The following is a 24,883-nucleotide window of genomic DNA, read 5'->3' on the forward strand; positions in this document are numbered from 1 at the left end:
ATCTCCGACCTGCACTTGTACATCGAAAAAGAAGCTTGCCGTCCACAGTCCCAGGTCCACGGTTCAACACACTCTTCCGCTCGACCACGACTCGAAAGGAGGGCCATGCAACCTCTGGCTCGCTTTGTGCCCCGGCTCTTCTTTGACTCGGTCGCGTCTACCTCAGCCAGGCAATCTCTGAGTATACGTAGTCGAGCCTCGGTGCGCCCTACCACCTGTCTTCAATGTTCGATACGGACTCATGCACGGCATTTCGCCGATTCTCCTAAACCTCCCACTTCTTCAGACCCGCCGGACTCGATAGCTTCGGACCCTTCATCGCTTCCAACAGCTCGAGACAATGCCTCCCCGACCCCCATCCCAGATGAGGAGCCGATCAACCTCCCGTCGGCAGAAGAAGGACGTCGTTTAGCAGTCACGAAGCGATTCTCGCACATTATGGACCACCTACAAGGCAACATCTTCATAGCCTCCCAGCGAATTAACGATCTAACGGGCTACTCCGGTATCGAAGCCCTGAAATCGCGGATCACAGCACTCGAGATCCAGGTTACCGAAGCCCAGGACGCGGTCCGCTCTGCCCGCCTCACATACAAGACGACTGTAGCCGACCGGGCATCGACGCAGAAAGAAGTCACTGGCCTGCTTGCGAGGAAGGATAGCTGGACGCCGCTGGACCTGGAGAGGTTCACGTCGCTGTATAGGATGGACCACACGAACGAGCAAGCCGTGCAGGAAGCTGCTACACGGCTGGCGAATGCGGAGAGGGAGGCTGAACACGCGGCTAGTAAGCTCAGCAGCAGTATCCTGAGCAGGTACCACGAGGAGCAGATTTGGAGCGACAAGATCCGGAGGATGAGTACGTGGGGAACCTGGGGACTAATGGGTGTCAACGTGTTGCTGTTCTTGGTTTTTCAGTTTGGGTTTGAGCCGTGGAGGAGGAAAAGGCTGGTGCATGGCTTTGAGGAGAAGGTGAGGGAGGCGCTAGAGAAGGAGAAATTTGCCATGCTGGAGAGGAAGGATGGCGAGGTTGCTGAGAGGGAGGAGATTCCTTTAGATGCTGTTGTGGGTGCTGGGATTCAGGAGCTGCACGAGGATGTCGAAGTTGAAGAGACGGCTTCAGAGCCTGCTGTGGATGCGGTCGTGGGGTGCATAGAAAGCGAGCAAGAGCCAGAGGAAGCAGCCTCTCTCGACGCAGCCGAGCGGCACGTCCCGACAGCGATCATGAAGCTCCGGATCCCGACGAACTGGCAAGAGAAACTCCAGGCCTCATACGAAATCACGAAATCCAGTTTCCAGGACCTTTTCAGTGACAGGATTGTTGAGCTGCGCAAGCAGGACATTACGCTGATTGCATTAGAAGGCGCTGCTACGGGCGCAGCGATCGTCACCATTATCGCCACTCTGCTCCTGCGACCTTCGTAGATGAGCTATGTATAAATTATGACTTCTTGGATCTGTACAACAATAATACCCGGTGCATTCAGAACCCGCAGCCAATTTTGTCATTTGCTTCAGTATGCTCCTGTTCTTTCGCCGTAACTTGGAATTGGAGCCATTGCAGGACGTTCCATCGATGTCCAGACCGGTGTGCCAGCCTTCAAGCGAAAGTCCGTCAAGTGAGCTCCCGTGGCTTGCTGGGCCCAAATCTCAACCGCGAGCCAGTTCTGGCCATGGTAGTTCAGGATACCTACGAAGCCTTAGTCTCTTCATCCCAAACCTCCCTCACTCCGGAGCCAGAACTTACCTTGCGGCACGGGAAAGTCGGTCTGTGGCCCAACGTTGTTAATATACTTCCCAAACTGCCACCCATTGACCCAAAGCTGGGCCCTATACTCGGCGGGCACGCCACCACTCCCCTCCACCGTCGTATTCCCAAAGCTGAAACTCAACGGCACATCATAGTTATTCGGCAGATCCAGCTTGAAGTCCGCCTGGTAGAACGCTACTCCTGCTCCTTTGGTTCCCATCTCAGGGCTTCCCAAAGCCCAGTTGCGGTTCGGCGGGAACGGCTGGTGGAAGCCCTGCCGCTCGGCGTAGAGGCCGCCTTCGTTGAGCGGGCCACGGGCCTTGTCGATGTATTTCTCGCCGCCGAGGTTGCCGGTTAGTTTCCAGCTGATGGAGGATTGGTCGTCGTGGCCGGAGAGCGTGTAGGCGAGGATCCCACGCGGCCACTTCATTTGCTCTTCGCCTACGATCCAGTTCTCCTGTAGCCCGTTGTTGTCCACGAGAATGGTGAAGACGTAGGTCTTTCCTGCAGTGAGGTTGGGAAGCGTGTATGTGCTGTTGTTCTCGAGGCTTTTGTCGTTACCGACCCAGGACCCGATGTATGTCGAGTTGAGCCATACGGAAGACCCGAAGGCACTTCCGCCCTGGGTGCGGAGGTAGAAGTCCTTTTCTTGCCCGTTGGCGATGAAGGAGCCGCGGTAGATCAGCACGCCAGAATGGTAGCCGTAGTCGCTTGCAAATAGCGAGGTGGGCGTTAGTAGAGCGAAAGGGTTGTTGGACGCGGTGTGGTCGGCTTTCGTCCATGCTGAGTCGTCGTAGGTGGGCTTGATCTCTGGGAGGTTGTCGAAGTATTTCCAGGACAGCGACGAGAGGTCGACGAGGCTGATCTTGGGTGCTATGTAGGCGAGGTTTGAGGACCAGTCGCCAGTGATGGGATCGACGGTGTATGAGAGCTTGGCGCTGTTGAAGTGGAGAGATTTGAGGTTTGCTGGGGCGCCGATTACCTTGATTGGGACTGTTGCGTTGAGGTCACCGTCGACTATTGACAATTCGGTGTCAGAATCGTCGCTTCAAGCATGATAGGAGAGTGCTACGAATGTCTGAGGAGACAAGATCAAGTATCGGTAGCTAGCTACACAGTTTCCAGGGGAAAGGAACGCTCTGAGAATACGTACTGTGGAGAGCCTTGTTGTTAATGTACACTTTCCGGACGAGGTATCCTGCTTCGACGATAACGGATGTGGTGTTGCCGATGTTGGAAGGGCTGAGATCTGTTAGTCACGTATTCAGGAATAAAGGCTACAGAACTGGTCGGGGAATCTGGATTGGACTCACTACGCTTCCCATTTATCTGTCCGGGCAAAGTCAGGAACCCAGTAGTTGTACGCCGAGTTTCTATCGAGGATATAGACGAAGAGGGAGCCAACTTGAACGACACGTCGAGTTGGCGACGTCTGCCAGTTCAGGATGGTTGTCCCGTTGAGACTCTTCATCGTCACATCGGAACCCTCCACCTTTTTCGCCACGCTCTCTGAAACAACAGCGAGCTCATGCTGCTCTCCCGGCCCGCCATACACAAGCAGCACAGTCTTCTTGTCGAACTTCTTCCAAGTGAAAATCTCAGCTGACGAGTACAGGAGCGTAGTACCCCCGAGATCGTAGTCGGTGACATGCCATTTCGAGTCCCTCCCGCTCAGTGTCAAACTGCCACCAAGTTGCGGTATGGACAGAGCCCCTTTGCTTGTCGTGACGGTCAACTTGTAGGTTTCTGATGCTAGGGTCTGGTAATCCGAGTGCCGCACGATATAGAAGTTTGTGCCAGAGTCGCTGTCGAAAAGAGGGGTGGTGTAAATACTGGCTGCGTTTGTATAGGTTGCATTGCCTGGAGTCCCAATCGTTGAAGTCAGGTATGCAGGAGAGACTCTCATGAAATTGGCTTCTAGTTTGAGCTCGCTATATTTTTCTCTGTGGATCTCGCGATTCTCGGCAATGTTGGCGCCGTACTGGATGATCCAGAGGTTAGCAAAATTCCGTATCTGACAGTCTCGGGGGTAGTTCTCGGAGCAAAATACTCATGAGACACTGAGAAAAAGGGTAGTGGCTTACATCGTACGAGGTATAGCCACCGGCATGCCCGAGGTTGCCCCAGTTCGTGCCACCGAATATCATGTAGAGGTTGAGGATAGCCACTCCAGAAGCAAAGTCGTTCTTGTAAAACACACGTTCGAACTCCATGTTGAGAAGACGAGAGCATTGCTCGAAGCCGAGCCCTCCCCAGGGATCAAAAGCTCCACCTTGGAACTCGATGATGGCGTAGGGCGTCGATGGACTCTGCTCCTCGTGTGATGAGTGGAGGTAGTTGGGGAGGTTGCCAGCAGGCCAAGTGCTTGGATTAGCACAGTCGAAGCCGAGCGGGTATGCGTCATGTCCGTAGATATCAACATTTCCTATCCGAGATCCATTCTTTGAGTAGTCAGGTGCGAAGAATCCGGCCGGCCACGCATCATTGTTGATGAATGGAACCACGATCCCGGCATCTCGTAGTTGTTTCTTGATATACGCGAAGTAAACGGGGTCAGGGAAACCTCCTGGAATATCTCCCACGGCTCCCGAGTATTCATTCTCCGGCTGGACGAGAATGACTGGACCATCGTTCGTAATCTGTGCCTTTGCGATCGCTGCTCCAATCTTGGACATGTACAGATCTGTGGCCGCGAGGAAGTCGGCGTCCTGGGTCCGGAGCACACCTTTGATGCGTGACAGCCAGCCTGGGAACCCACCACCGGTCGCTTCAGCGTTGATGTAGGGCCCTGGACGCGCGAGGAGATAGATGCCGGCTTGCTTTGCGGCTTCGAAGAAGGGCTCGAAGGCAAAGACTCCCTCAGCAGTATACACGCCTGGTTCTCCTTCCAGCAAGGCCCAGTGAACATAGAACGAGACGACGTTGAAGCCGAGCGCCTTCACCTTCTGGAAGACATCAAGCCAGAGATCTGGAACTGGGAGTCGGAAGGGATGGAATTCTCCGCTGAACACAAAGACTCGCTCTCCGTGGACCATAAGCGAGTGCTCGTCCCAGGTGACCTATAAAATGGCCAGCTGGCGTTACCTTCCCAGAGCTGTGATGAAAAACTGAAGATGCAGAAATGCATGAAGAAGAGCTTACAATGTCTTGGAGACCGTTACTCTCTCGTTCCATAATCATCTGGGTTCCCTGAATCGACCGGGCCACGGCTTGCGCCGCCAACGCGAAAGCGGTCACTGCACGACAAAGCTTCATGCTGGACGTCTCACGGTCAAGACCTGCTTGTAGACATTCCAGAATTGGAATGGAATGGAATATGGAGGACGAGGGGGAGGGGGAGGCGGAGGCTTCTCTCTTATATAGATAGTACTTTGTTGCTATACATGCTTATCCATCACAAATCAAGTCTCCTACTCGCCCCGTGCCATGCCATGCCATGCCATGCCATTTCATGCACGAGGACATGAAATATCTCAAGCAGGTGAAGTATCGTGCATCGTGCATTGTGCATCGTGCATCGTGCATCGTGCATCGTCTTTTCTGCGCAGGCCTCCAACCGGAAAATGATTGATCAGGTGACCAACCCCCTCACTCAGGTACATTGTGCGGGGGAGAGGGGGAGAAGGGGAGAAGTGGTAGAAGTGGATGGGCAGAAGTGCCTGACAATGGCGATCAAGCATGACGATGCACGCGGGGAAGTTGGACATGGAGGTTGTTCTTGCGCACCAATCATGGTAAGGAGCGAGAGCTGCAGTTGAGAGAAGGGAAGAGGAGAGAGAGAGAGGGAGAGAGAGAGAGAAGAGAAAGGCAGAGAGAAAATTCAGACAAATCATGGGGGGTTATACTTGAGACTAGTCGACTTTGGGAAGTTCTCCAAGGGACATCGCACCTCGCACCGAAATGCGCAAGAGCGACCCGCAGTGGTCGCGACCACGGCAAAGGGGAACAAAGGGGAAGGTGCGAGCGTGGTGACTGCGACGGAAGCCATCGGGAGTGCTAAGCGAGATACATTTCCAGTAGTAATAAAGATAATAAGCTCCACCTCCACCTCCCCCTCCACTCAAAGTCACGCCCCCCCCCCCCCCCCCCCCCCCTTCCCCCCCAAAAGACACGCAAAAGCAAACACCTTCCATCCGTGGGAAACATGCCCCGAGGATATAACCATGTATCGGGAGAAGAAGAATTACCTCGTCATGTCATTGCAACTCAGAAAAGAGAGAAAAGATACGAAGAAGCCCCGCATATCCAATTATAAAGAGTGAGATAACCCGATCCGAAATCACATCTACCCCTTTCCCTTTCTTTCCCTCTCCAACCGGCCTCGCGGCCTATAATCATACAATACGCAGAAACCTACAGATAACACATGAACTTGCACCTCACGCCAGTCCTCCACCATACATACCAGCTGCCTCGCCGGCATAGCATATCTTCTCAAACATCCGCAAACCGACCTTTCGGGCGTCCCACTATGGTTTGGGTGATATCAACAGCAGCCGGCCGCTGGGCCTCCAAGGCCTGGGCCTGAATCTCATACTCGTTCGCGTTGTAGATTTTCAGGCCCAAGGCCACCCTTTTATCTTGCTGGAGACCTCTTTGCCTCCGGAGTTCGGCGTTGAAGTTCACGGCTTGCGTTCTTTGTGCAACGTTCCGGGATCTGGCGGTAGCACCCGCAGAGGCGGGAAGCAGCGCCGGAAGAGCCTGTGCGACACCAATATCGTCTAATGGAATGTCACCGGGCGTGACGGCCCAGACGGAATTGTTGTACATGTAGCCATCGACACTGGCGTAGCCTTTGGCCTGCACGATGTCCAGCGCCGCTCGCCCCTCGACCACGGTATGGGCGACGAGAGCCGCCCACACAGCCTGGCGGAGCTCTGCTCGTATAATTCGCAAGTCCTCGGTCACTTTGGCGTTGATGGCTGGGTTGGTAGAAACAGGTCTGTCGATGGGGGCTCCTTTCTTCCGTTCGAGAGCGGGCGCAGCTTTGTCCTCCGTTCCTGCGGGATCTGGCGGAGGAGCTGGTGCAATCGTATGGCCGCTATCCCCACCTAAACGTTTCATCGTACCGGCTATCGAATCAGAGATCCACTTAGCTCGTGAACTGTAGCCTTGTGCCACCAGATACTGCCAAGTGTTCTGCCCTGCTGCAGAGGCGCGGCTTTCGAGGTTTGCCTTGACCTTAGGGACTTCAGTCATCCACTCACTGACATTGGCAAGGTAGGCAGTTTCCAATTCGTCCCTGGTCAAGAGCCCACCCATGAAGGCTTGAATAGACTCCCGGGTGAAGTTCGGTGGAGGGTCCAATTCCGATTGCACTCTACGTAAGTTGGCAGCATCCATAGCTGCTTGCCGCTGTTCTGCAGTCAAGGCTGGTGCAGGAGGAGGTGGTGGAGGAGGTGGAAGTTGCTGTTGTTGCCGTTGTTGCTGTTGCTGCCGTTGTTGCTGTTGCTGCCGTTGTTGCTGTTGCTGTCGTTGTTGCTGTTGCTGCCGTTGTTGCAGTTGTTGCTGTTGCTGCCGTTGCTGCTGTTGCTGCCGTTGCTGTTGCACGTCGTCTTGTCTTCGTCTCTCTGTTGCTGCCGCTGCCGCTGCCGCAATGTTCTGCTGAATTTGGCCCTGTAGATCATCCAAGCGCTTCCTTTCGGCGTCGTCTCTCTTCTTCTGCTGTCTCCTCAGCTCAGCGTGCTCATGTCTTTTTTGCAGTTCCAGATCCTTCTGCATCTTCTCTCGTCCATCCTTGTCGGCTTTCCTCGCATCTGCTGCTGCCTTATCTGCTTGTTTCTGAGTGGCATCTGCGATCTTCCTCGCCTCTTCTTGTTTTCGTTTCAGTTCTTCAGAGAGCGTTTGAGCATTTCTCCATTCAGGATCAGGCTGGGTTTCGCGGCGTACGTTATCCCGATTGTTGGGCTTGTCCTTGGCCTTCCAAGCAGCGTATATATCTCTGACTTCATTTGCTTTCGGAACCGACAGAGTGCTGTTGATCTTCTTTAATTGATTAATGAGCCGGGTTGCTCGGGCTTCTTGTTCAGCACAGTATTTCTCAACGATATCGTCAATGTCAGCTTGATCATGTGCCTTAGCTGCCCTTATCCTGCGCTGGACATCTGCATCAAATTCGAGAATTTTGAGTCGTAGAGTCATGTCATCTTTCGCCTTCTGCTCCTTGGTTATCTCAGCCGCTGCTGCATCAAACTGCGCCCTTCGGAGAGCTGCTGCTTGCTGTTGAAGGCTTTGGAAAGTTCGCTTAGGGTATGGTGTATCAAGATCAGCCGCGGCCTTCCTTTTTGCTCCTAGTGCGACTTCTTCATTGTACTGAACAATATCTCGCTGATCTCTGGCGTCATTTGCCCTGTGAATGGCGACTTCTTGTTGATGGATCATTCTTCGCTCGTTGTCGATCCAGCTCGACCAGTGATTGTTCTGAAGAGTAATTTCAGGTGATGGATCTTGATCTTCTGTAGCCGAGAGTTCTGACATCCAGAAGTCGTCACCAGTAGGCACGACAAAGGGATTATTGGTTGCCTGTGCAATACTCTCGAGCAGAGGTATTGCCTTGGTTCGCAGCCACTTCACTTCTTCAATTGCGGACTCAAAACACTCAGGTTGCTTGATGTCTGTGAGCACAGGAATACCCTTTTCGTCTTTCTTCAATACGATAGCGGTCTCCTCAACTACACAAAAAATATCAGTATGTTGGCTTGATGATCCGGATGACAACTTACCTTTATATGGAGCTTCATGGGGTCGTTCAACAGCTGGTACAGCCTTCTTGTATGCGTCCCAGATCGGGCCCTCTTTATATGTCTCGCCTTCCAATTCTCCCTTCACCCAGTTTCGAATCTTGTAGTCCCAAACCTGCCCGGCAAGAAGTCCAATGTATTTCATGTCATCACCGTCCGCCGAGTGTCTTTGTCTGAATGTCTCCCACTTCGAATGAAGATTGTGGTCAACAGTAGCCGCACGACCGTTACTCCTGCCATTTGAGCCCCACCAAAAGGAAAATTGGGCACCTGGAGTCTCGATAACTGCAAAAGCAGGGAGGGGGCCAGCAATATGTCCTTTCGGAACCTGTATGCCGTTGATAATGAGAGTGCCGCCATGGAGATTGGTGACGAAGTACTTGTAGTATCCATAATCATCAGCTTTCAAATCCTCCTCCCATATATCCTCCTCGACAGGCAAGATTAGGTCGTCCTCCTTGGTTGGCTCACAACACTCCTTAGGCGGATATTTTCTGAGTGGGTTATCTCGGAGACGCTTTTGCTCGGGCGTGACCCGCCATGGATCATACTCGTCCAATGTATCAGAGCTCTCGGGGGCATTCAGCCATGGCAGTTCGAAAACTTGCTCTTGTCCGTCCAGTAGTGGAATGGTCGGCTCCGGTGCCTTGCAACGTCTTATGCGACGGATGTCTAATGGGAAGATGTCGGACTTGTTTCCTTGGTAATTGCTACGCCCATCACGAAGCTCATCGGCGTAAATCCCTTTGATGGCTTCGAGTCTCTCATCTTCCGTGTTATCATTTTCAATGGGCTTATTGGGCATGTTGAAGATAGTTCCAGTGACTCCGTCCCATGTTTTCTTCTTGCGGAAGTATTGGACTTCCCCTTGCGGAGTCCTCTGCTGGATGTATTTTGTGACGGACCTCAAAACCTGTCCAAGCATTAGCAAATTTCAGGTTTGGAAAAACCAATGGATTCTGCACACCGGATATGGGCTTCGTCCACAGTCAACACCTCCATCGGTTTCGAGAGCTGTATCGACAGAGTCATCAAAGAACTCGTCGATATCAATTTTCACTCTCTTTTCACCTGTCCAGCGTGGACGCCATACAGTGTTGTCGATAGCGTCTATCCACTCGTCGTCGTCGCCGTCGTCGGTTGGGATAGGGGGAGCGTATTCCGGGAGATCTTTCATAGGTTGGAAGCCCCCGCTCTCGTTATTTCCATAGATGACTCTATGCGGAAGAGGTATGCTGATTACTGGCTCTCTGTCGTCTTCATCCGAACTGGATGGATAGACATCGTCAACAAGGTCATCTGTCATCATTTGATCGCCATCAAAATCAATATTGAGATGGCCTTCTCGGTCCACTTCTTTCCACTCATATTGCTTCTCGAGCACATCTATTTCCTCATCTCTAAACGTGAGTAGAGAAACCCTATCATCCTTGTCCAAAATGATGGTCTTGTCCAAGAAGCTCGGCTCCATCACTGGAACCCATAGCTGCGGTCGCTGCACCTTGTCGTTGGGAGCCATTTCCTCGTTTTTCGTGGGTTGTTGTTTTCCGTCGACTCTGATTCTGATCGATTCATCGTACGTCAACAGCTTGAATTCGCCTACTGTTTTGTCGTACTGATCTCCAGTAATATCGGGGTTTGTGAACTGCATGACCTGGCGTGCCATGTACGTCCTCTCAACCTCTGTATGGGTTGACTCGAGCTCTGCTGTCTCATCTTTTCGTTGCAGAGCTTTGTTGCTTTTCCGGTCGCTCGTAACTCGAGCCCAACCACTGACTGGGGCGCCGTCCTTGCGCACAATCCGCTCCATCTCGACTATCTGCATGGGAACTGCCTGTGTACCATAGACTGGAGCTTCTTCCCCCTTTTTCAGGTCTCTGATCTCTCGACCTGGGTTCGGCCGTTTGAGCATCTCTTTCGCAATCTCAATCTTGCTTTTGCCGGTCTTCATAAATATCTTTCCATGAGTGGTAGGAGCAGGCCGATCCTTTGCCCATACGATATTGCCGAGCTTACGCCTCGCTCGAGGCCTGCTGCCAGGTCGACGTCGACGCAGAAATGCCTTTCGTCTTCTCTCATCTTGCGCATCCACCATTTCCTTCTTGATCCTCTCATACTCCGCCCTGATCCAGACCGGCGACTCACGCCCCTCGATATAGTGGTTATTCCAGAGGTCCCACGCCCTCTTCCAAGCCTTCCACAGTTCCCTGCCATGTTTCTGTCCTTTGGGACCCGTCCCGGAGCTACTACCGAGCAGGAACTCCTTCAAATCTCTGACTGTGTTTGGAGATATGTCTGGAGCTAATGGCGATACGGTGTTAGTGGCGGGTATCGGGATGATTTGCGGTCTGCCGAAAGCCCTCTGGGCGTCTTCTACGGCTTTCGCTTCAAGAAATGGGGTGAAATCATAACTGGAGGCCATCTTCGCGCTGGCGATGTCGCCAAAGCACAGAAAGAACTGGAAAACGACGTTTTGTTAACTTGCGACTCGGGCGAATGGGCACCCATACGAATGGGAGGAAGCGAGCGCACTTGGACTTTTTGGCGGTAGAAAAGGGGAGTCTTCAATTCAAACAAAGAGTCCTTGTCCACCGGCATGGCATTGTTTACCAAAGACATGCGCGAGGAATGAAGAGTCTAGATTAGGAATGTGCCCTTATTTCGCTTGTTCGAAGGCCCCGAAATCGTGGTCTCCCTCCATAACCCACCCTAACACCTAATTGTGCATGCAAATCTAGCTGCAATGGGAAATCAATAGCGGAAAAGATTCTCCAACATTCAGACTTAATATATCGTGAAAATTTGATGCAAATATTTGGAAGTCAGGCAATGCATAACATGCCGCAAGCTTTCACTGGAATGCGCCTCAAAACAATAATCACAATCGAGTCGCCCGGGACGTTTGCGGACGCTAGCACCGCTATTGTTGTCTTTCAGGAATGAGTCGCAATCGCTATCGACAGGGATCGTGGTGAGAAGGGCGTGTAATTACTTCCACTTCGCCAAAAAGTGTCAATACCTTAGCCACACATGGACTTTTGACACGACTGTGGTCGTTATAAACCAATACCAGAATACCTGTCCATCACATTAAAAACTAGCTGACTGTCGACTTCGCAGTCCATTCCACCTACACAGCCTAGTTCTGCTCTGACAGCGGAGTGGTCGGTCGTTCCCGCCATCGTTGTAATCATTTCTGCTGCGTAGTTGCAGCTATTGACGTTCGGGCTTTCTGTTTTCTGTATGTATATTGGGGGTCCTGGTTGGGTAGGCTGGTAAGGCAACTGCTTAGGCTCTTGAATTTGGGGATACACCTGATCCGATGACAAGAAATCATCATAATCGAACAGTTTCTGACTATGGCTCGACGGGTTCGAAGCCGGACTGAGATTGCGAGGTATCTGGTAACGCGAGCCGCCTGGAGTGGGATCATGTCCCAGACTATTTGTGCTCGTCCGGCTGGTCGTGCTTGCACTAGGTGTCATGAGCTGCTGAGGTGATAGAATCTTCCTACTCTGCTGAGTTCCGGACCGCCTCCCACTTGTACCCTGAGCAAAGGCTGGATCCCAGTGTGATTGCGTCGCCGTGACACTGCCACCAAGGCTATCTCGATCAAAGGGCGCAGCCATCGGCTCGGTCCCCTCTACACAGCATGGCCTGCGTGCGGAAAGCAGCTGCTCTAGAACCTGTACGGTGGCGCTCTGGCTTCCATACTGCCCACCCCCCATCCCTGTCCCCATACCCATCGCTGGCGTCGGCGCGGATTTCTGTAGATATGCCTCGATGCTGTCGTCTTGTACGCCTCGTTGCGCCAATAGGGCCCGCAGCTTCTTATTCTCGTCTGCCACTCTTCGCGCCGCGGTTTGGATCTCGGACGAGGCCTCGACGCCCTGTAATTCGCATTGTCGCAATCGCGCTTCGAGCTCCTGGAGATACTCCTTCCTTCTGGCCCGACTACGTCTCTGATTATCGCGGAGGCGTGCGAGATTTGCTTTCTCCTGTGAATGCGTTAACATGATGGTTTCCAGGCCGTCCCTATCTCCGCGATAGTAACGGATGCCGATATCGCGGCTGAGGTTTGCAGGTACGATGCAGGGAAGGAATGACCAACTGAAGATGTAGCCATTCTCCAACAGAACAAGTACGAAGAGTTGTGAGTCCAGCTATCCGTGCGTGGATGGTTTTCCCCAGGCAATTCAAAATGAGGGCAGTGGTGAGTGGGGGTGGAGGGAAAGGGAGAGAGGGGGTACTGCTAATTGACGGCGGATAGCTTGAGGAGTATGGATGGGATTAGGTTGGTACTTTCTTTCCGTTGCGACCTTATCATTGTTCAAGTTTCTTTCAAACGGCCGGGAATGGTTGCCATATATCAGGTATATACAACTATGCATGTCTGTGAAGGTCCGCCATACGAGGTTTTTGTGAGGTCGAATTAAGCTCGGTCGTAAAGCTTGACTTTAGACCCTGTATCAAATTCATATTCCATTCGTATTACCCAGCTACCCATGAACCATGCAATATATATATGATATTTATATGGCGACAACAAACCAGCCGTTCAAATAGGCATTCGAAAAATACTCTTGCGGCAGGCACCTTAGAAACGTGCCCTCTATCTTGTTCACTCCTTGGGCCTTTTGGCTCTTTTGCCTTTGGAACGATCGCATTTATTTCCATCCAGATGCTTTACTTCCTATGCTCAGGACCTTTCGCAGCGCAGAGAATGTCAGTTCATATCTCATGCGTTGATCTTTTTACGGAACTGGTGAAAGGCTTTGCAACGCTCTGTATCCGTATGGTTGGTTGGCTACGCCTGAATTTAGTAAATTTAGTAAATTCGACTCTACAGTTGGGATGATTTGCGACATGGGAACATAAGGTAGGTACCTACTTACTGGCCGCACGAGTACCAGATTACCTTAATGTCAGGCCCTCCTCCAAGAGAATCCGTAGCTGACTCACCAAAGCTCGGTAGGTAATGTTTCACTCTTGAAGTTTTCATGTGGATCCCTCAGGTGGTCTAAAAAATTGACCTGTACGTACTTTCCGTACTCTGTAGAAACCCCCAACCACCTGACTTTGGAAGCTGTTCCAACCTCCAAACAATATTTTCCGAGCCAGAGACAGCCTGATGTTGAGGTAACTACCAGATCAGATCTATCTACCCCAGACGAACACAGAATTTCCAGTCATGTCCAGGATCAGCTCGTTTTTCCGCCGGCCACCTCGCTCAGGCTCCGCGTTCCAAATCTTATCTGACCTGCACCTAGAAGTCGGTTAACAATACTCCTCCTCCACAATTCCACCGTCGGCCCCATATCTCATCCTTGCCGGGAATATTGGCCGTCTCATTGACTACGAGGCCTACCTAGCCTTTCTTGCAAAACAGACTGCACATTTTGAGAAAGTCTTCCTTGTTTTGGGAAATCATGAGTTCTATTGCCTCTCATTTTCTGTGGGTCTCGATCGCGCTCCAATGCTAGAAAGTGAGGCAGTCTTGAATGGAAAACTGGTCTTGCTGCACCAGAAACGTGTCGACGTCCCAGATTCCGAGACTACGGTTCTGGGGTGTACGCTCTGGTCCACAACACCGGAGGACGCCCGGGAAGTAGTTCTAATGAGAGTCCAGGATTTCGAAAAGATCACAAGATGGACTGTTGATGACCACAATGCTTCCCATGAAGCTGATCTTGCATGGTTGCGCCATCAGGCCTTGGAGATTCGGCAGCAGAATGTTTTCAGAGCAAAGAGTGAGCGGGCTCGGTGTATACTTGTTGTCACGCACCACGCACCTTCTCTACAAAAGGCATCGAGTCCGGGGAATACCGGCAACCCATGGAGTTCTGCGTTTGCGAGCTACAAGCTGGGGCGATGTGAAGGCGTGGGTATTTGGACATACTCATTTCACTACACAGTTTAAGAGGAATGGGGTCAAAGTATTAAGTGACCAGAGAGGTTATGTACTCCCTAGTAGTATCAAGGAAGAAAATACCAAGAAAAACGGTAAGACGAGATTTTATGTGAAGAGAATGACGAGAGTATGATGCTGTGTCTAGGCCATGTAATAATATTGAAAACAATGATCATCCCGTATTCCATCTACTTGTTTCAACAGTCTGTTTTCCACTATGATTTTGAGATAGACTGATAGACGGCTCTTAAGCAGACAACATAAAGGTAAGCATAAAGCATAATCCAACCTGGCCGCTCTACCTACCCCAGGACCGCACCTTACACGTGACCGTGTGACAGAACAAGCGGATCTCCTCCGTCCGTAGTTCAGTGACCCTTGATCAAGATCACCAACCTCCAGGTTCCCCGCCATTTCCAACAAACTCCAACCAACAGGAAACACAACGCACACACACCTTTTTTACAGTCGCCAAGCTGTTACCCACTCGCGTCCTCCCACGCGCCATCAGGCTTGCACCGCCCATCCTCAGAAGAACCATGTCGTCCTTCTCGAACCTCACTTACAACGAGACGGAGCAAGCAGAAATCAACCAATGGCTCACCACCTCTGACCGCCTCAAGTCCGCGAGCGCTGACCACAAATCCCTTCTCGACACCCTCAACACGCACCTCGCCTCTCGCACCACTCTGCTCGGCGCAAAGCCCTCCAAGGCAGATATCGCGCTCTACGAGTCCCTCGCTCCTCAGGTCTCGTCCTGGACGCCCGAGCAGCGCACCGGAGAGCATGGACACCCGAATATCGTACGCCACTTGGACTTTGTGCAGAACTCGCCTGTCTTCGCGCTGGCGAGCAAGGTCGAGCTGAAGGTTGACCTGGAGGAGGTCTTGTATGTGAAGCCGCCTGTTGACGCGAAGGCCGAGAAGGAGCGTTTGAAGAAGGAGAAGGCTGCTGCTGCTGCTGCTGCTGCCGCTACGGGAGTAGAGACGGTGCTGGCGGATAGAACGAATGATAAGAAGGGAAAGGGTGTTGTCGAGAAAGTTACGGATACGATTAAGGAGGTCAAGGATGGAGTTGTAGCAGCTGTCAGCGGGGCGAATGCTGCTGCTGCGCCGGCCGAGCAGCAGCAGAAGAAGGAGAAGAAGGCTAAGGCGCCCAAACCACCGAAAGCCCCTGCAGTTACGGCTCCACTGTCACCAGCTTTGATCGATCTTCGCGTTGGGCACATCTTGAAGGCTATCAAGCACCCAGAGGCAGACTCGCTGTATGTCTCTACGATTGCGATGGGAGATAAGGCTGGTACCGAAGATACTACTGAGTACGAAGGACAGGTTGTGCGAACAGTGTGCTCTGGCTTAAACGGTTTGGTGCCATTGGAAGAGATGCAAGGTCGCAAGGTCATCGTGGTGTGCAACTTAAAGCCCGTCAAGATGCGCGGCGTCAAGTCTTGCGCTATGGTTCTCGCTGCATCCCCAAGACTGAAGGAGGGAGAGGAGGACAACCACGCCGGGCCCGTCGAGCTCGTTACCCCGCCTGCGGACGCGCCTGCTGGTGAGCGAGTATACTTTGAGGGATGGCAAGGAGAGCCCGAGGGAGTGCTGAACCCGAAGAAGAAAGTGGTAAGTTCAGATCTACTGCTATTATATTCAACGTCGCTAACTTTAATCAAGTGGGAGACGATCCAACCAGGATTCTTGACAACCGCCGAGCTCGACGTGGGTTTCGATGCGGGGGCCGTCAAGGAGCTCAGCAAGGAAGGCGAGGAGCCGAAGACGGGTGTTGGAAAGCTGGTGACTGCCAGTGGGGGTGCTTGCAAGGTCAAGAGCTTGAGCGGTGGCATTGTCAGATAGGATGATTGGCGCTTTAGACACGAACACCAGATACCTAGATTTTGTGCGCGGAAATGGGCGGGACAAAAGTTTGCTTTGTTACTGATGAGGTATCATTGCTTGGAGAATACGATTCCTTGCGTTTCAAGAGTCTGAAAATTCCGGAAGACGCAAAACACAAGCCAAGGAAGGAAGCTACCTAGCTACCTACCTCCCCCTAGACGAACGTCTATTGTCATCAATACCCCTTCCTTCCTTTTCAAAAAAAAAAAAAACATTTGACTCCTGAGTCCTGGACTTCCGGACCCGAAACTAGGTACTCTCTCTCTACCTTACTCAGAACGGCGATTGACGCTCGAGTGCGATGTGCAATAGGTACCGGTAATAAGCAGGGATAGAGCTCAACGGTTACGCGAGCTACCCCACAAGCAAGGATGGAGCTGAGAGACGCGTCCCAAAAAAAAAAAAAAAAATTACAAAAAAAAAAAATTTGGGTAGAAGGAGAAGAGACAAAAGACAAAGACGGAGAGAGGAAAGCGCAATCCAAGCACCGACATGAAAACCAACGTAGCTCTCTCTTAGCCTTGTAGATTCAGAGGTTCAGCGCCAGAGTACGATCGATGTGCGGCAAAAGCCTCGTCAAGGCTACATCGAGTACCCACCCAACCCCCCCTTTTTCTACCACCATTATGCCTTTTTTTTCACGTTGCCCAAGATGTGCCTGGAATTAAACGCCCTGAGAGGTAGATGCAAATGGATATCGTGTAATTATGTTTCCGCCGTGACCATGACTATGCCATGTCGCCCGCTTGCCCGCCCGCCCGCCCGCCCGCCCGCCCGCTCGCTCGCTCGCTCGCTCAAAACGCTGAAAATGGTATCACTGATTATAAACAACCGCCGTCCCTTCAGATTCCGACATCCCTGGACCTCTTGAACACCAGCTTCGGCGGCGGTCCGAGGTCATCGTCGCCGTCATCATCCGCCTCCATGTCGTCTACCTCGAGAGTATCCCCCAAGGCTGCAATCTTCGTGTTGCTCGGCTTCTGCGTCTTCATGCCTGTCATCCCGTTTCCCTCATTCGGTCTTGGTTTCGGGACCTCGGCCCCCTCCTTCTTCAACTTCTCAACTTCGTTCTCGGCAGTAGTTTTGACATCTCCCAATCTCTGTTGGATGTTCTGGATCTCAGTGCTGCAGTCTCCTTCTCGTAGGAACTGGTGCGCGGCGTGCTCGCACTGGCTTTGACACCACTCAAGCCCTTTATCCAGCTCGTCGAAGATATCTGGAGCATCTCCTGCTCCCCTCCTATACCCCCCCATTAACCCGATACTCATCATGTGGTTGAGTTTCTCTGCCTTGGGCGTTCCCATCGAAGGACCCGTCTGCCGCGTCGACACACAGTTTAGCTTCGGCATTGCCATGTCAGGCCCATTATCCGCATCGGCGCCTACAGCAAGAGTCTCCCCTTGCTTCGTTGCTAATGCGCTCTTCGATGCTGCCAGCAGAATTTTTCCATTGCCGTTGCCATTACCATTCGTGGTCCCGTTCCCAAAATCGTCGCATCCCCCATCTTCATCGTCGTCGTCATCGTCGTCGTCGATTTCTAGTTCCGCTGCCCTCTGCATCTCTGCCATTTTTGCTGCCATTTTCCCCTTGCGCATGGAGTTCCTGCTCCCACTGACAAACTTGACTAAATCCTCGAAGGCGGTCTGCACTGCGCTGTCGTAGTACACAATGATCATAGATCGCGTTCTGTATCTGGGAGCTAGAGATTCCCCCGAGGCGACGGAGCCAGTCTTCCTCTTGCGCAGAGCGGCGGGACTCGTCCTCCCAAGTGCCTTCGGTGCTGACGTTATTCGCGTCAAGGCCTCTGGGGAGCGTCCAGGACCGGATGAATGTGGGCTCGTGGCACAGGCCCGGGCTGCCGCAGGCGACGCAGGCGAGCGCGGACGCGAGAATTCATTTTGTTTGGGTTCTGGCGAGCCGAGTGGATTCAGGAGAATGTCGTTGGGCTGGTCGTGGACTTCGGCGGAAACGCGGCTGTCGTGGTTGTCCTTGAGTCGGAGGGACTCGGTTGATCCTTTATTTTTCAGGGAACGGGTGGAGGGGCGCTCGTTCTCAGTCAGCCGAGCGAGCTCGATTTGACGGAGGGCTATGTGGCCATTGAGCTCGTCCAGGCGGGCATTCCAGACGGGGATGGAGGTGCAGAGTGTAGTGAGAGCCTCGAGAGTCGAAAAGTTTGTTGCCATGATTCGATCTGTGCGGATGTCTCGACAACAGTGGGTGGAGAGGGTTTTGTTTTATCAAGTAGCAAGCAGAGCGAGCACCAGCCAGAGCAGAGGAGCGAAGAAGTGCAACGTGGAGCCCGCGATGCAAATCGGCAGTAAGCAAGACAGGCTCGTGTGCCACAACAAAAAGAAAAGCGCAATGAACATCAATCGTTGTTATGGTTTTGAAATGCTTCGAAGACAAACGCAGCCAAGAGAGAAAGGCTCCAGGGTAGGGGTGGGCGGTGGAAGGGAAGGGAAGGCACGGGAATAATAGATAATAGATACAGTAGTAGATAGTAGATAGTAGATAGTAGATAATAGCACGAAAAGATATACAGCTGAGAAGTCAAAGTAAGTAGATAGCATTTGTACAGTACGGTATAACCGCCGGGTGGTACCGTAGGTCAACTCGCTGGGACCACCGCCCATTTTACTCGCACTATATGCCGTATGGCTATGCGGTCCTGTGTCCTCTCCCAAAGTTTCGCGAATAAACCAAATCCATAGACAGATATAGTTACGAAGTATCTACTATACCTACAACGTACATACCGGTACTCTACTACTACCAACAAATGCTGTGCGACAGTCCAGACCGGGTTCCGTGAGTACTACCTAGAGTACTATTGCTATGATTGATATGCGGGGGCGGTAAGACCCGAAGTTACGTAAAGGTAAGGATTCAAAGCTGAGGGCGGATTCGAATAGGTAGTGAGTGAGTGAGTGAGTAGGTAGGTACCTAGGTACTTTTTGTTATTTCCCTCCTCCTTCTCCTCCTCCTCCTCCTCCTCCTCCTCCTCCTCCGTCTGCTTCTCCTTCTCCATGAACCTTGGCTGCAAGTTGATTTTACCATTAACTCTTGATTTAGTCGTAGTTGTATCTAGACCTTTTCGACCTACCTTTCACTCCACTTACGACTACGGATTTCACTTCGTGCCAAAACTCCACTGGCCATGTGTCACTTCGACCCCCCATACCGGCCGGTATCTCCAAACTATCCAAGGGTCAATGGCTAGCTCGTGCCTTACGACCGCAAACAAGATCGGGATAATTCGATGTTACGAAGTACCTACCATTTCATCGGACAAGGTAGTATCTCCTTTGATTTAGTAATAGTGGTAGTCAAAGCTGGCATCTTAATCCTCCATAACAAGGACTTCACGTAGGAGAGTGAGAAAGGAACATTCAAGAGTGACTCAAGCCACGTGCCAAATACCGGTCGAATCTACAGTATCGGGATTGACAAGATGCTGCGCGCTCAATAACTTGGTAGGATCGTGGCTCTCACATATCCTACTTACATACTAGTAACGATGGGGATATCTGCAGGTAGCGAATCGAGCTCTCCTACCTACTACTTACCTTACCTAAGTACTACAACAAAACTACCGATAGAAGTACTTACAACTAAAAGCTAGGTACTTGATCCCGGTTCCGACTCGGGACCCGATAGGAGCCTCTTGCCGCACCTGCATGGGCCTTTCTCCTCTGCCGAAAAACTCTCTTGCTCCTTCAAATTGCCCAGCCCAATCAAACTCTACGAGAGAGCCAGGTCAGTTAGGAATTCTTTCGGCGCCTGACGAAGAAAGTACTACTAGTACTGCTACGTACACGTAGTACAACTGGCTGGCCACCGTGTCGGGTCCACGAATTCACCATCAGCAGCCGTGCATCATCGATCGATACAGTACAGCAACCACCGCGCCATGCTCGCATCGCGTGCACCTAGAGGTCGGCGACCTTGAGTATTCCCACCGTCTGCCACTGCCACCACCACCACATATCCTGCTTCTTAGCATGCAGCAGCCCAAAATTGCAGAATTTTACTGTACATACTACGTAGTAGTACTTCTTACCCAGCTCATACCTCCGTAGCCGGGGGTGACATTTAAGGTTTTCCTCGGGGGGGTTCTAGACCTCACGGTGAAAGCGGTCGAGCGCCTTGCGTGGCGTCAAGGTTTCGCGACGGGGAGCTCATCCGCCGTGGCAACTCGCCGAGATGAAGTCGCGCTAACCGGAATCTTCGAGAAGGAAAAAGTGGATTGGACGTGGGAGGTGAGATGGCATCCCAGCCTTCACACGTGGGAGCGGCGATACGATGCGATGCGATGCGATGCGATACGATCCCGATCCTGCATTCCGCGCGTGGAGGACGGAGGTGGACGGATGGAGAGGATGCTTCGGGCCATGGACGAAGATGAGAACAAATAGTAATACTAGTACGTACTAGGTAAGATTTGGGAGCGAGATCGAGGCATGATGGCATCAGATCCAGATCCTGTGAAGAAGGAAACGTAACAAAAGAGTTGAGGACAAATGAGAAGAAAGCCCATTATCCCTCGCAGGTCTGACGATAGAGGAATTGAAGCTATCTAGCTGAGTCCTGATCTTGAGACTTTCGCCTAGCCGATGGATACCTATCAACCAGGTCGAGCGATAACCGAGTCTTTGATAGGTTTTGCTCGCCTATGGCCAAAGCTCTTCCTTCTTCCACTCACCAAGAATCTCGGCTCCTTCTCCGGATTGAGCATTCGGCCCAACGAAAGTGTATCTCCAGCGACGAGAGCGCTCCGGGTCGCTTAAATCGCAGAGCTCAACGACTTCAGGCTGGAACGTACCAGTTAGCAAATCTTTGCTGGTGCATGACAGGCAGTATAAGACTGACTGCATGCACAATACTAGGTACCAAGTACGTAGTACCAAGCAGGCCCGAGAACCACACGTGAGAAAGGAGTTGGGGGTTAAGAGAGACTCGAGTAGGCTGCTCACCTTGATAATGACAACCCTAAAGTTCTTCCTTGCGACCTCGTCTTCCAAATCATCTACCTTCTGTCCCATTCCCAAACCCTCTCCAGGCGTCGAGCCCACCGGCGTGCCAGGCGCCGGATTCTTAAAGCTCCCTCTCATCCCAGGACTCAAGTTCCCAAAATGCGCCGTCTATTTACCATATTAGCTTACGAAATCGTGCCTTTTTTTTTCCTTTCTCCAAGAACTGTAAGAGAAATATCATCTGACTTCGAGCTCCAGATGACACCAAAGCGACAAAGAGCCCGACTTACCAGCTCCGTATTCCAGCTCCAGGCTTCCTTCCCCTCCTCACTCACCACCCTCATCCTCTCCCCAACAGCACTCTTCACCGTCCTCACGCCACTGCTCTCCTCGCCCCCGCCCTCAATATCCCTCGCCACGACAAACGCATCCCCCCGAATGCGCCACTGCGCCATAACCCCCTTCACCCAGAAGACGGCCTCGACAGGCCCCCCACCGCCGCTCCCCTGACTCTGCGCCACGTCCCCGTGACCGGCGCCGGTCGCGAAGATCTCCGGCACCTTCTCCATCCGGACGTCCGTCGTCAGCGTCAACAGGTCGCTCTCGTACACGCGCGCGTTCCGGGGCGCGACGTTGCGCCCGTTCTCCGGCAGCTCGCCCCACATGCCTCGGTAGATGCAGTACCGCGCGCGCGGGAGGTGCGAGACGGGCGCGCCCTGGGGCGCCGCGTGTAGCGAGGAGAGGACGAACTCGGGCGAGTCCATCTTGGAGATGTGCGTGTTGAAGAGGGGCCGCCAGGGGGCGGCGCCGGTGGAGGACGGGGTCGTTGCTGTGGTTGACATGGTGCAGGTGAGGCGTCGGAGCCGGGCGAGAGCGCGGGAAGCTATTTTGATGGGCGGAGAGGTCTTGTTTAGGTAAGGTGGATTGCTCTTCGTCGATCTGGCAAGATGTATCTTGGAACTGTGGTGATGGAGATTATTGACGGGAGCCTTGAGATGGTGGAATTTGAGGAGATGCCCTAGATTACTACTAACTAGTGTGGGGGACGCGAGCATGTCAATGACGGTTAGACTATGAGACGCTTTCTCGACCTTGCTCTTTCACTACGCCCCTGAGCCCACGTCTTCAGGAACAGGACTTAATGTGTCGACCTTGACAGTCTGATTCAATCATTAGAATTGGCTTCTATTCACTTCCTTTTCTCTTTCGGGCTCACAAGCTTCTGAGAAGCCGAGTTCTGATGTTTTGATTGGAGCGGATCAACATTGGAACTTCCGGTGCCTTAAAGCAGAATTAGAAAAAGTTAAGTTAACCATGTTGAACATTTACACTTCAACCACGGCGACAGGATCTGCAGATACGTATGTCGCTGCTATCAAAGCAAAGCAACAGGAGCGATCTTCCTACACATGGGTGTTTCATCCGCACCAGCTTCCTTTCGAGCCAACGCCTAGTCCGCACAATGCCCACGCCCATTACAATGTAAATATGATTGACTAGGTAAATCGCCGGAAAAAAAAAAAAAAAAAAAAAAAAAAACCCTCAACATGCTCCCACCGGGTTGTCATCCAGAGGCGAACGTGCTCTTATTCCTCAGCCTCTCACCGTATTTCCACAAAAGAAATGGTGCCGGCCAGCCCAGCGCTATAGCGATGAAGGCCAGCAAGCTGTTTCCCCACCCGTAGTCCAACTTCCTGTACATGTAAGGAGCAAACAGTGGGAACCCGAATCCCGCCAGAGATCTCAGAACAGTAGCTGCTCCTACAGCGCTGGCAGCGTATCGTGTGTAGGAATCGACAATATATGATTGAATACACTGGAACCCGATAATCGTACCCGCAGCAAATATTGCCGCACCGATGTTCGGAACGATCCAGTGAGTTTTGGCTTGTGCACTCCACCCGTACAAGAACAGCCCGACCGGAGCGAGGATGGCTCCGGGTATCATCAATGGCACGCGAAATTCGGGCTTACGGACGCCGTTATTGCGCTTCTTGAGGGCTAGGTAGATGCGATCTTGAAGAGGCGCTGCAACTTGAGTTCCCAAGAAGAAGCCAACGCCAAGCGAGATATAGTTTAGACCACCGATGCCCACTGATTGGCCGTACTTATTCTCCCATAGTCCAGGGAAAGTGGAAAGGACCAGGTACATGATGCCGTAGAGATACGCCATATACAGTGCAAGTAATTGGACGATTATCTGAGTACCCAAGAGTATGAAAGGTCGAGAAAGGGAAGTACGCAGAGCCTTGGCGACCGTACGGTCTGGTTGGTCGTATTCGGTATGTAAAGCCTCGTTCCCAGTCTCCTTGATCGCCTGCTTCTTCTTGCGGTCCAGAAGAACGGGTGCGTATGTTTCCTGAAGGAACCAGAGGCCCAAAAATTGAATCAGCCCGTCCGTGATTGTAGTTGCGTAAAACACCCATCTCCACGTCGTATTCTGCGTGACGAATCCTCCTGCTATGGGTCCGATGGCTGGCCCGAGAAGCGGAGCAAGACTGTAGATACTGAGGGCTTTCCCACGCTCCTCGGGTGTAAACAAGTCGCTGAGGACACCACCACCGATTGCCTGTAATGTTCATTAGCAAAATTTGCTCGTGTACTTGCCGTGTGTCTGGATATTTGCTCAAGACTAAGTCATCAATGGAAGCTCACTAAAGGTGCGGACCCCCCTAACCCAGAGAGAAAGCGAAATGCAATCAATTGCTGCTTAGTCTGAGCGAGACCACATCCAAGGTTGAAGAATAGATAGAAGAGATTTGCAGATTGAAGGATAATGATCCGTCCATACAACTCCGACAAGGGTCCCAATAACAGCGGGCCAACAGCATAAGCTAGTACAAATATAGACAGCGTCAAACTTTTCTCGATATCATTGGTAATATTGAATTCGGCGGCAATGGCGTTGACAGCCGGAGCTATCATAGAACTTGAGACGGGGGAAATAAACGTAAACGCAGATACTGGGTTACAGTTAAGCGAGGAAGTATATCGAGGGCAGAACTCGGCACGTACCAATTAATGTAGCAGACCATTTCCGACCCACAGACCAATTCTTGGGGTTATTCGGATCGTTTCTCTCCCATCCCACCAAGTTAGGATCTCTCGCACTCCTACTACTTTTCGTTGTCTGCGAATTCTCCAGTTTCGGACCAGCCTCAACATCTCTCTTGTCTTCGATTCCGTCCCGGATTTCTGGTAAAATCTCGGCATCTTGTCCATCTTTTCCCTCTCGCTCCTCTCTCTCGGGGAAGTCTGATTCGTCGGTGCTAGTATCATCCTCCAATGTCTTTTCTCGTTGCTCCTCTTGATAGTCGTGTCCATAGTACTGGCTGTCGAGGTGTGTACCACCAGAGAGCACTCGATGGATGATGGATCCTGCTAACGATGCGCCAGACCCTTGAGACGCTGCTCCTGAGGTGTCCCTCCTCGACTTTGTCACCCACAGATCTGAATCTGCCATTATTGTATCGATAATTATAAGTTTCACAAAAGCGCAAGCTGCATCGCAAAGCAGAACAGGATCGCGTTTCCAATTTCAAGAGGCACAATCGTCTTCGAACAATGACGTGGTAAATTTTCCAAACTGAATGATGAAAGAGAGGATGCCCGATTTG

At 52.0% G+C, this 24,883-nt stretch overlaps 9 protein-coding genes across 9 annotated transcripts; 3 read left to right on the forward strand and 6 right to left on the reverse strand.

The window, feature by feature from the left end:
• Window positions 1-105: 105 nt before the first annotated feature.
• On the forward strand, window positions 106-1,425 carry L3040_004958 (uncharacterized protein; the record flags this gene model as incomplete). The annotated part of the gene is made up of 1 exon (XM_007288676.1): window positions 106-1,425. One exon carries the CDS (start codon window positions 106-108, stop codon window positions 1,423-1,425), a length of 1,320 nt encoding a protein of 439 aa, XP_007288738.1.
• Window positions 1,426-1,514: 89 nt separating this feature from the next.
• L3040_004959 (uncharacterized protein) lies at window positions 1,515-5,005 on the reverse strand (the record flags this gene model as incomplete). The annotated part of the gene is made up of 6 exons (XM_007288677.1): window positions 1,515-1,690; window positions 1,748-2,767; window positions 2,904-2,992; window positions 3,064-3,731; window positions 3,835-4,809; window positions 4,892-5,005. 6 exons carry the CDS (start codon window positions 5,003-5,005, stop codon window positions 1,515-1,517), a joined length of 3,042 nt encoding a protein of 1,013 aa, XP_007288739.1.
• A 1,179-nt stretch (window positions 5,006-6,184) lies between these two features.
• L3040_004960 (uncharacterized protein) lies at window positions 6,185-10,912 on the reverse strand (the record flags this gene model as incomplete). Its single annotated transcript, XM_007288678.1, has 3 exons — window positions 6,185-8,421; window positions 8,473-9,403; window positions 9,458-10,912. 3 exons carry the CDS (start codon window positions 10,910-10,912, stop codon window positions 6,185-6,187), a joined length of 4,623 nt encoding a protein of 1,540 aa, XP_007288740.1.
• A 634-nt stretch (window positions 10,913-11,546) lies between these two features.
• L3040_004961 (uncharacterized protein) lies at window positions 11,547-12,506 on the reverse strand (the record flags this gene model as incomplete). The annotated part of the gene is made up of 1 exon (XM_007288679.1): window positions 11,547-12,506. One exon carries the CDS (start codon window positions 12,504-12,506, stop codon window positions 11,547-11,549), a length of 960 nt encoding a protein of 319 aa, XP_007288741.1.
• A 1,460-nt stretch (window positions 12,507-13,966) lies between these two features.
• L3040_004962 (uncharacterized protein) lies at window positions 13,967-14,410 on the forward strand (the record flags this gene model as incomplete). Its single annotated transcript, XM_066156387.1, has 1 exon — window positions 13,967-14,410. The coding sequence occupies one exon, from the start codon at window positions 13,967-13,969 to the stop codon at window positions 14,408-14,410; it is 444 nt and encodes a 147-aa protein (XP_066011799.1).
• A 530-nt stretch (window positions 14,411-14,940) lies between these two features.
• Window positions 14,941-16,251, forward strand: L3040_004963 (uncharacterized protein; the record flags this gene model as incomplete). Its single annotated transcript, XM_007288680.2, has 2 exons — window positions 14,941-16,020; window positions 16,072-16,251. 2 exons carry the CDS (start codon window positions 14,941-14,943, stop codon window positions 16,249-16,251), a joined length of 1,260 nt encoding a protein of 419 aa, XP_007288742.2.
• An 884-nt stretch (window positions 16,252-17,135) lies between these two features.
• On the reverse strand, window positions 17,136-18,476 carry L3040_004964 (uncharacterized protein; the record flags this gene model as incomplete). The annotated part of the gene is made up of 1 exon (XM_007288681.1): window positions 17,136-18,476. One exon carries the CDS (start codon window positions 18,474-18,476, stop codon window positions 17,136-17,138), a length of 1,341 nt encoding a protein of 446 aa, XP_007288743.1.
• Window positions 18,477-20,963: 2,487 nt separating this feature from the next.
• L3040_004965 (uncharacterized protein) lies at window positions 20,964-22,108 on the reverse strand (the record flags this gene model as incomplete). Its single annotated transcript, XM_007288682.2, has 3 exons — window positions 20,964-21,104; window positions 21,267-21,434; window positions 21,557-22,108. The coding sequence occupies 3 exons, from the start codon at window positions 22,106-22,108 to the stop codon at window positions 20,964-20,966; spliced, it is 861 nt and encodes a 286-aa protein (XP_007288744.2).
• Window positions 22,109-22,830: 722 nt separating this feature from the next.
• On the reverse strand, window positions 22,831-24,729 carry L3040_004966 (uncharacterized protein; the record flags this gene model as incomplete). The annotated part of the gene is made up of 3 exons (XM_007288683.1): window positions 22,831-23,835; window positions 23,922-24,229; window positions 24,282-24,729. The coding sequence occupies 3 exons, from the start codon at window positions 24,727-24,729 to the stop codon at window positions 22,831-22,833; spliced, it is 1,761 nt and encodes a 586-aa protein (XP_007288745.1).
• Between the last annotated feature and the right edge of the window lie 154 nt (window positions 24,730-24,883).

This window comes from Drepanopeziza brunnea, assembly GCF_022702325.1.
Source record: "Drepanopeziza brunnea f. sp. 'multigermtubi' strain 214-2 chromosome Unknown ctg7, whole genome shotgun sequence".
NCBI lineage: Eukaryota > Fungi > Ascomycota > Leotiomycetes > Helotiales > Drepanopezizaceae > Drepanopeziza > Drepanopeziza brunnea.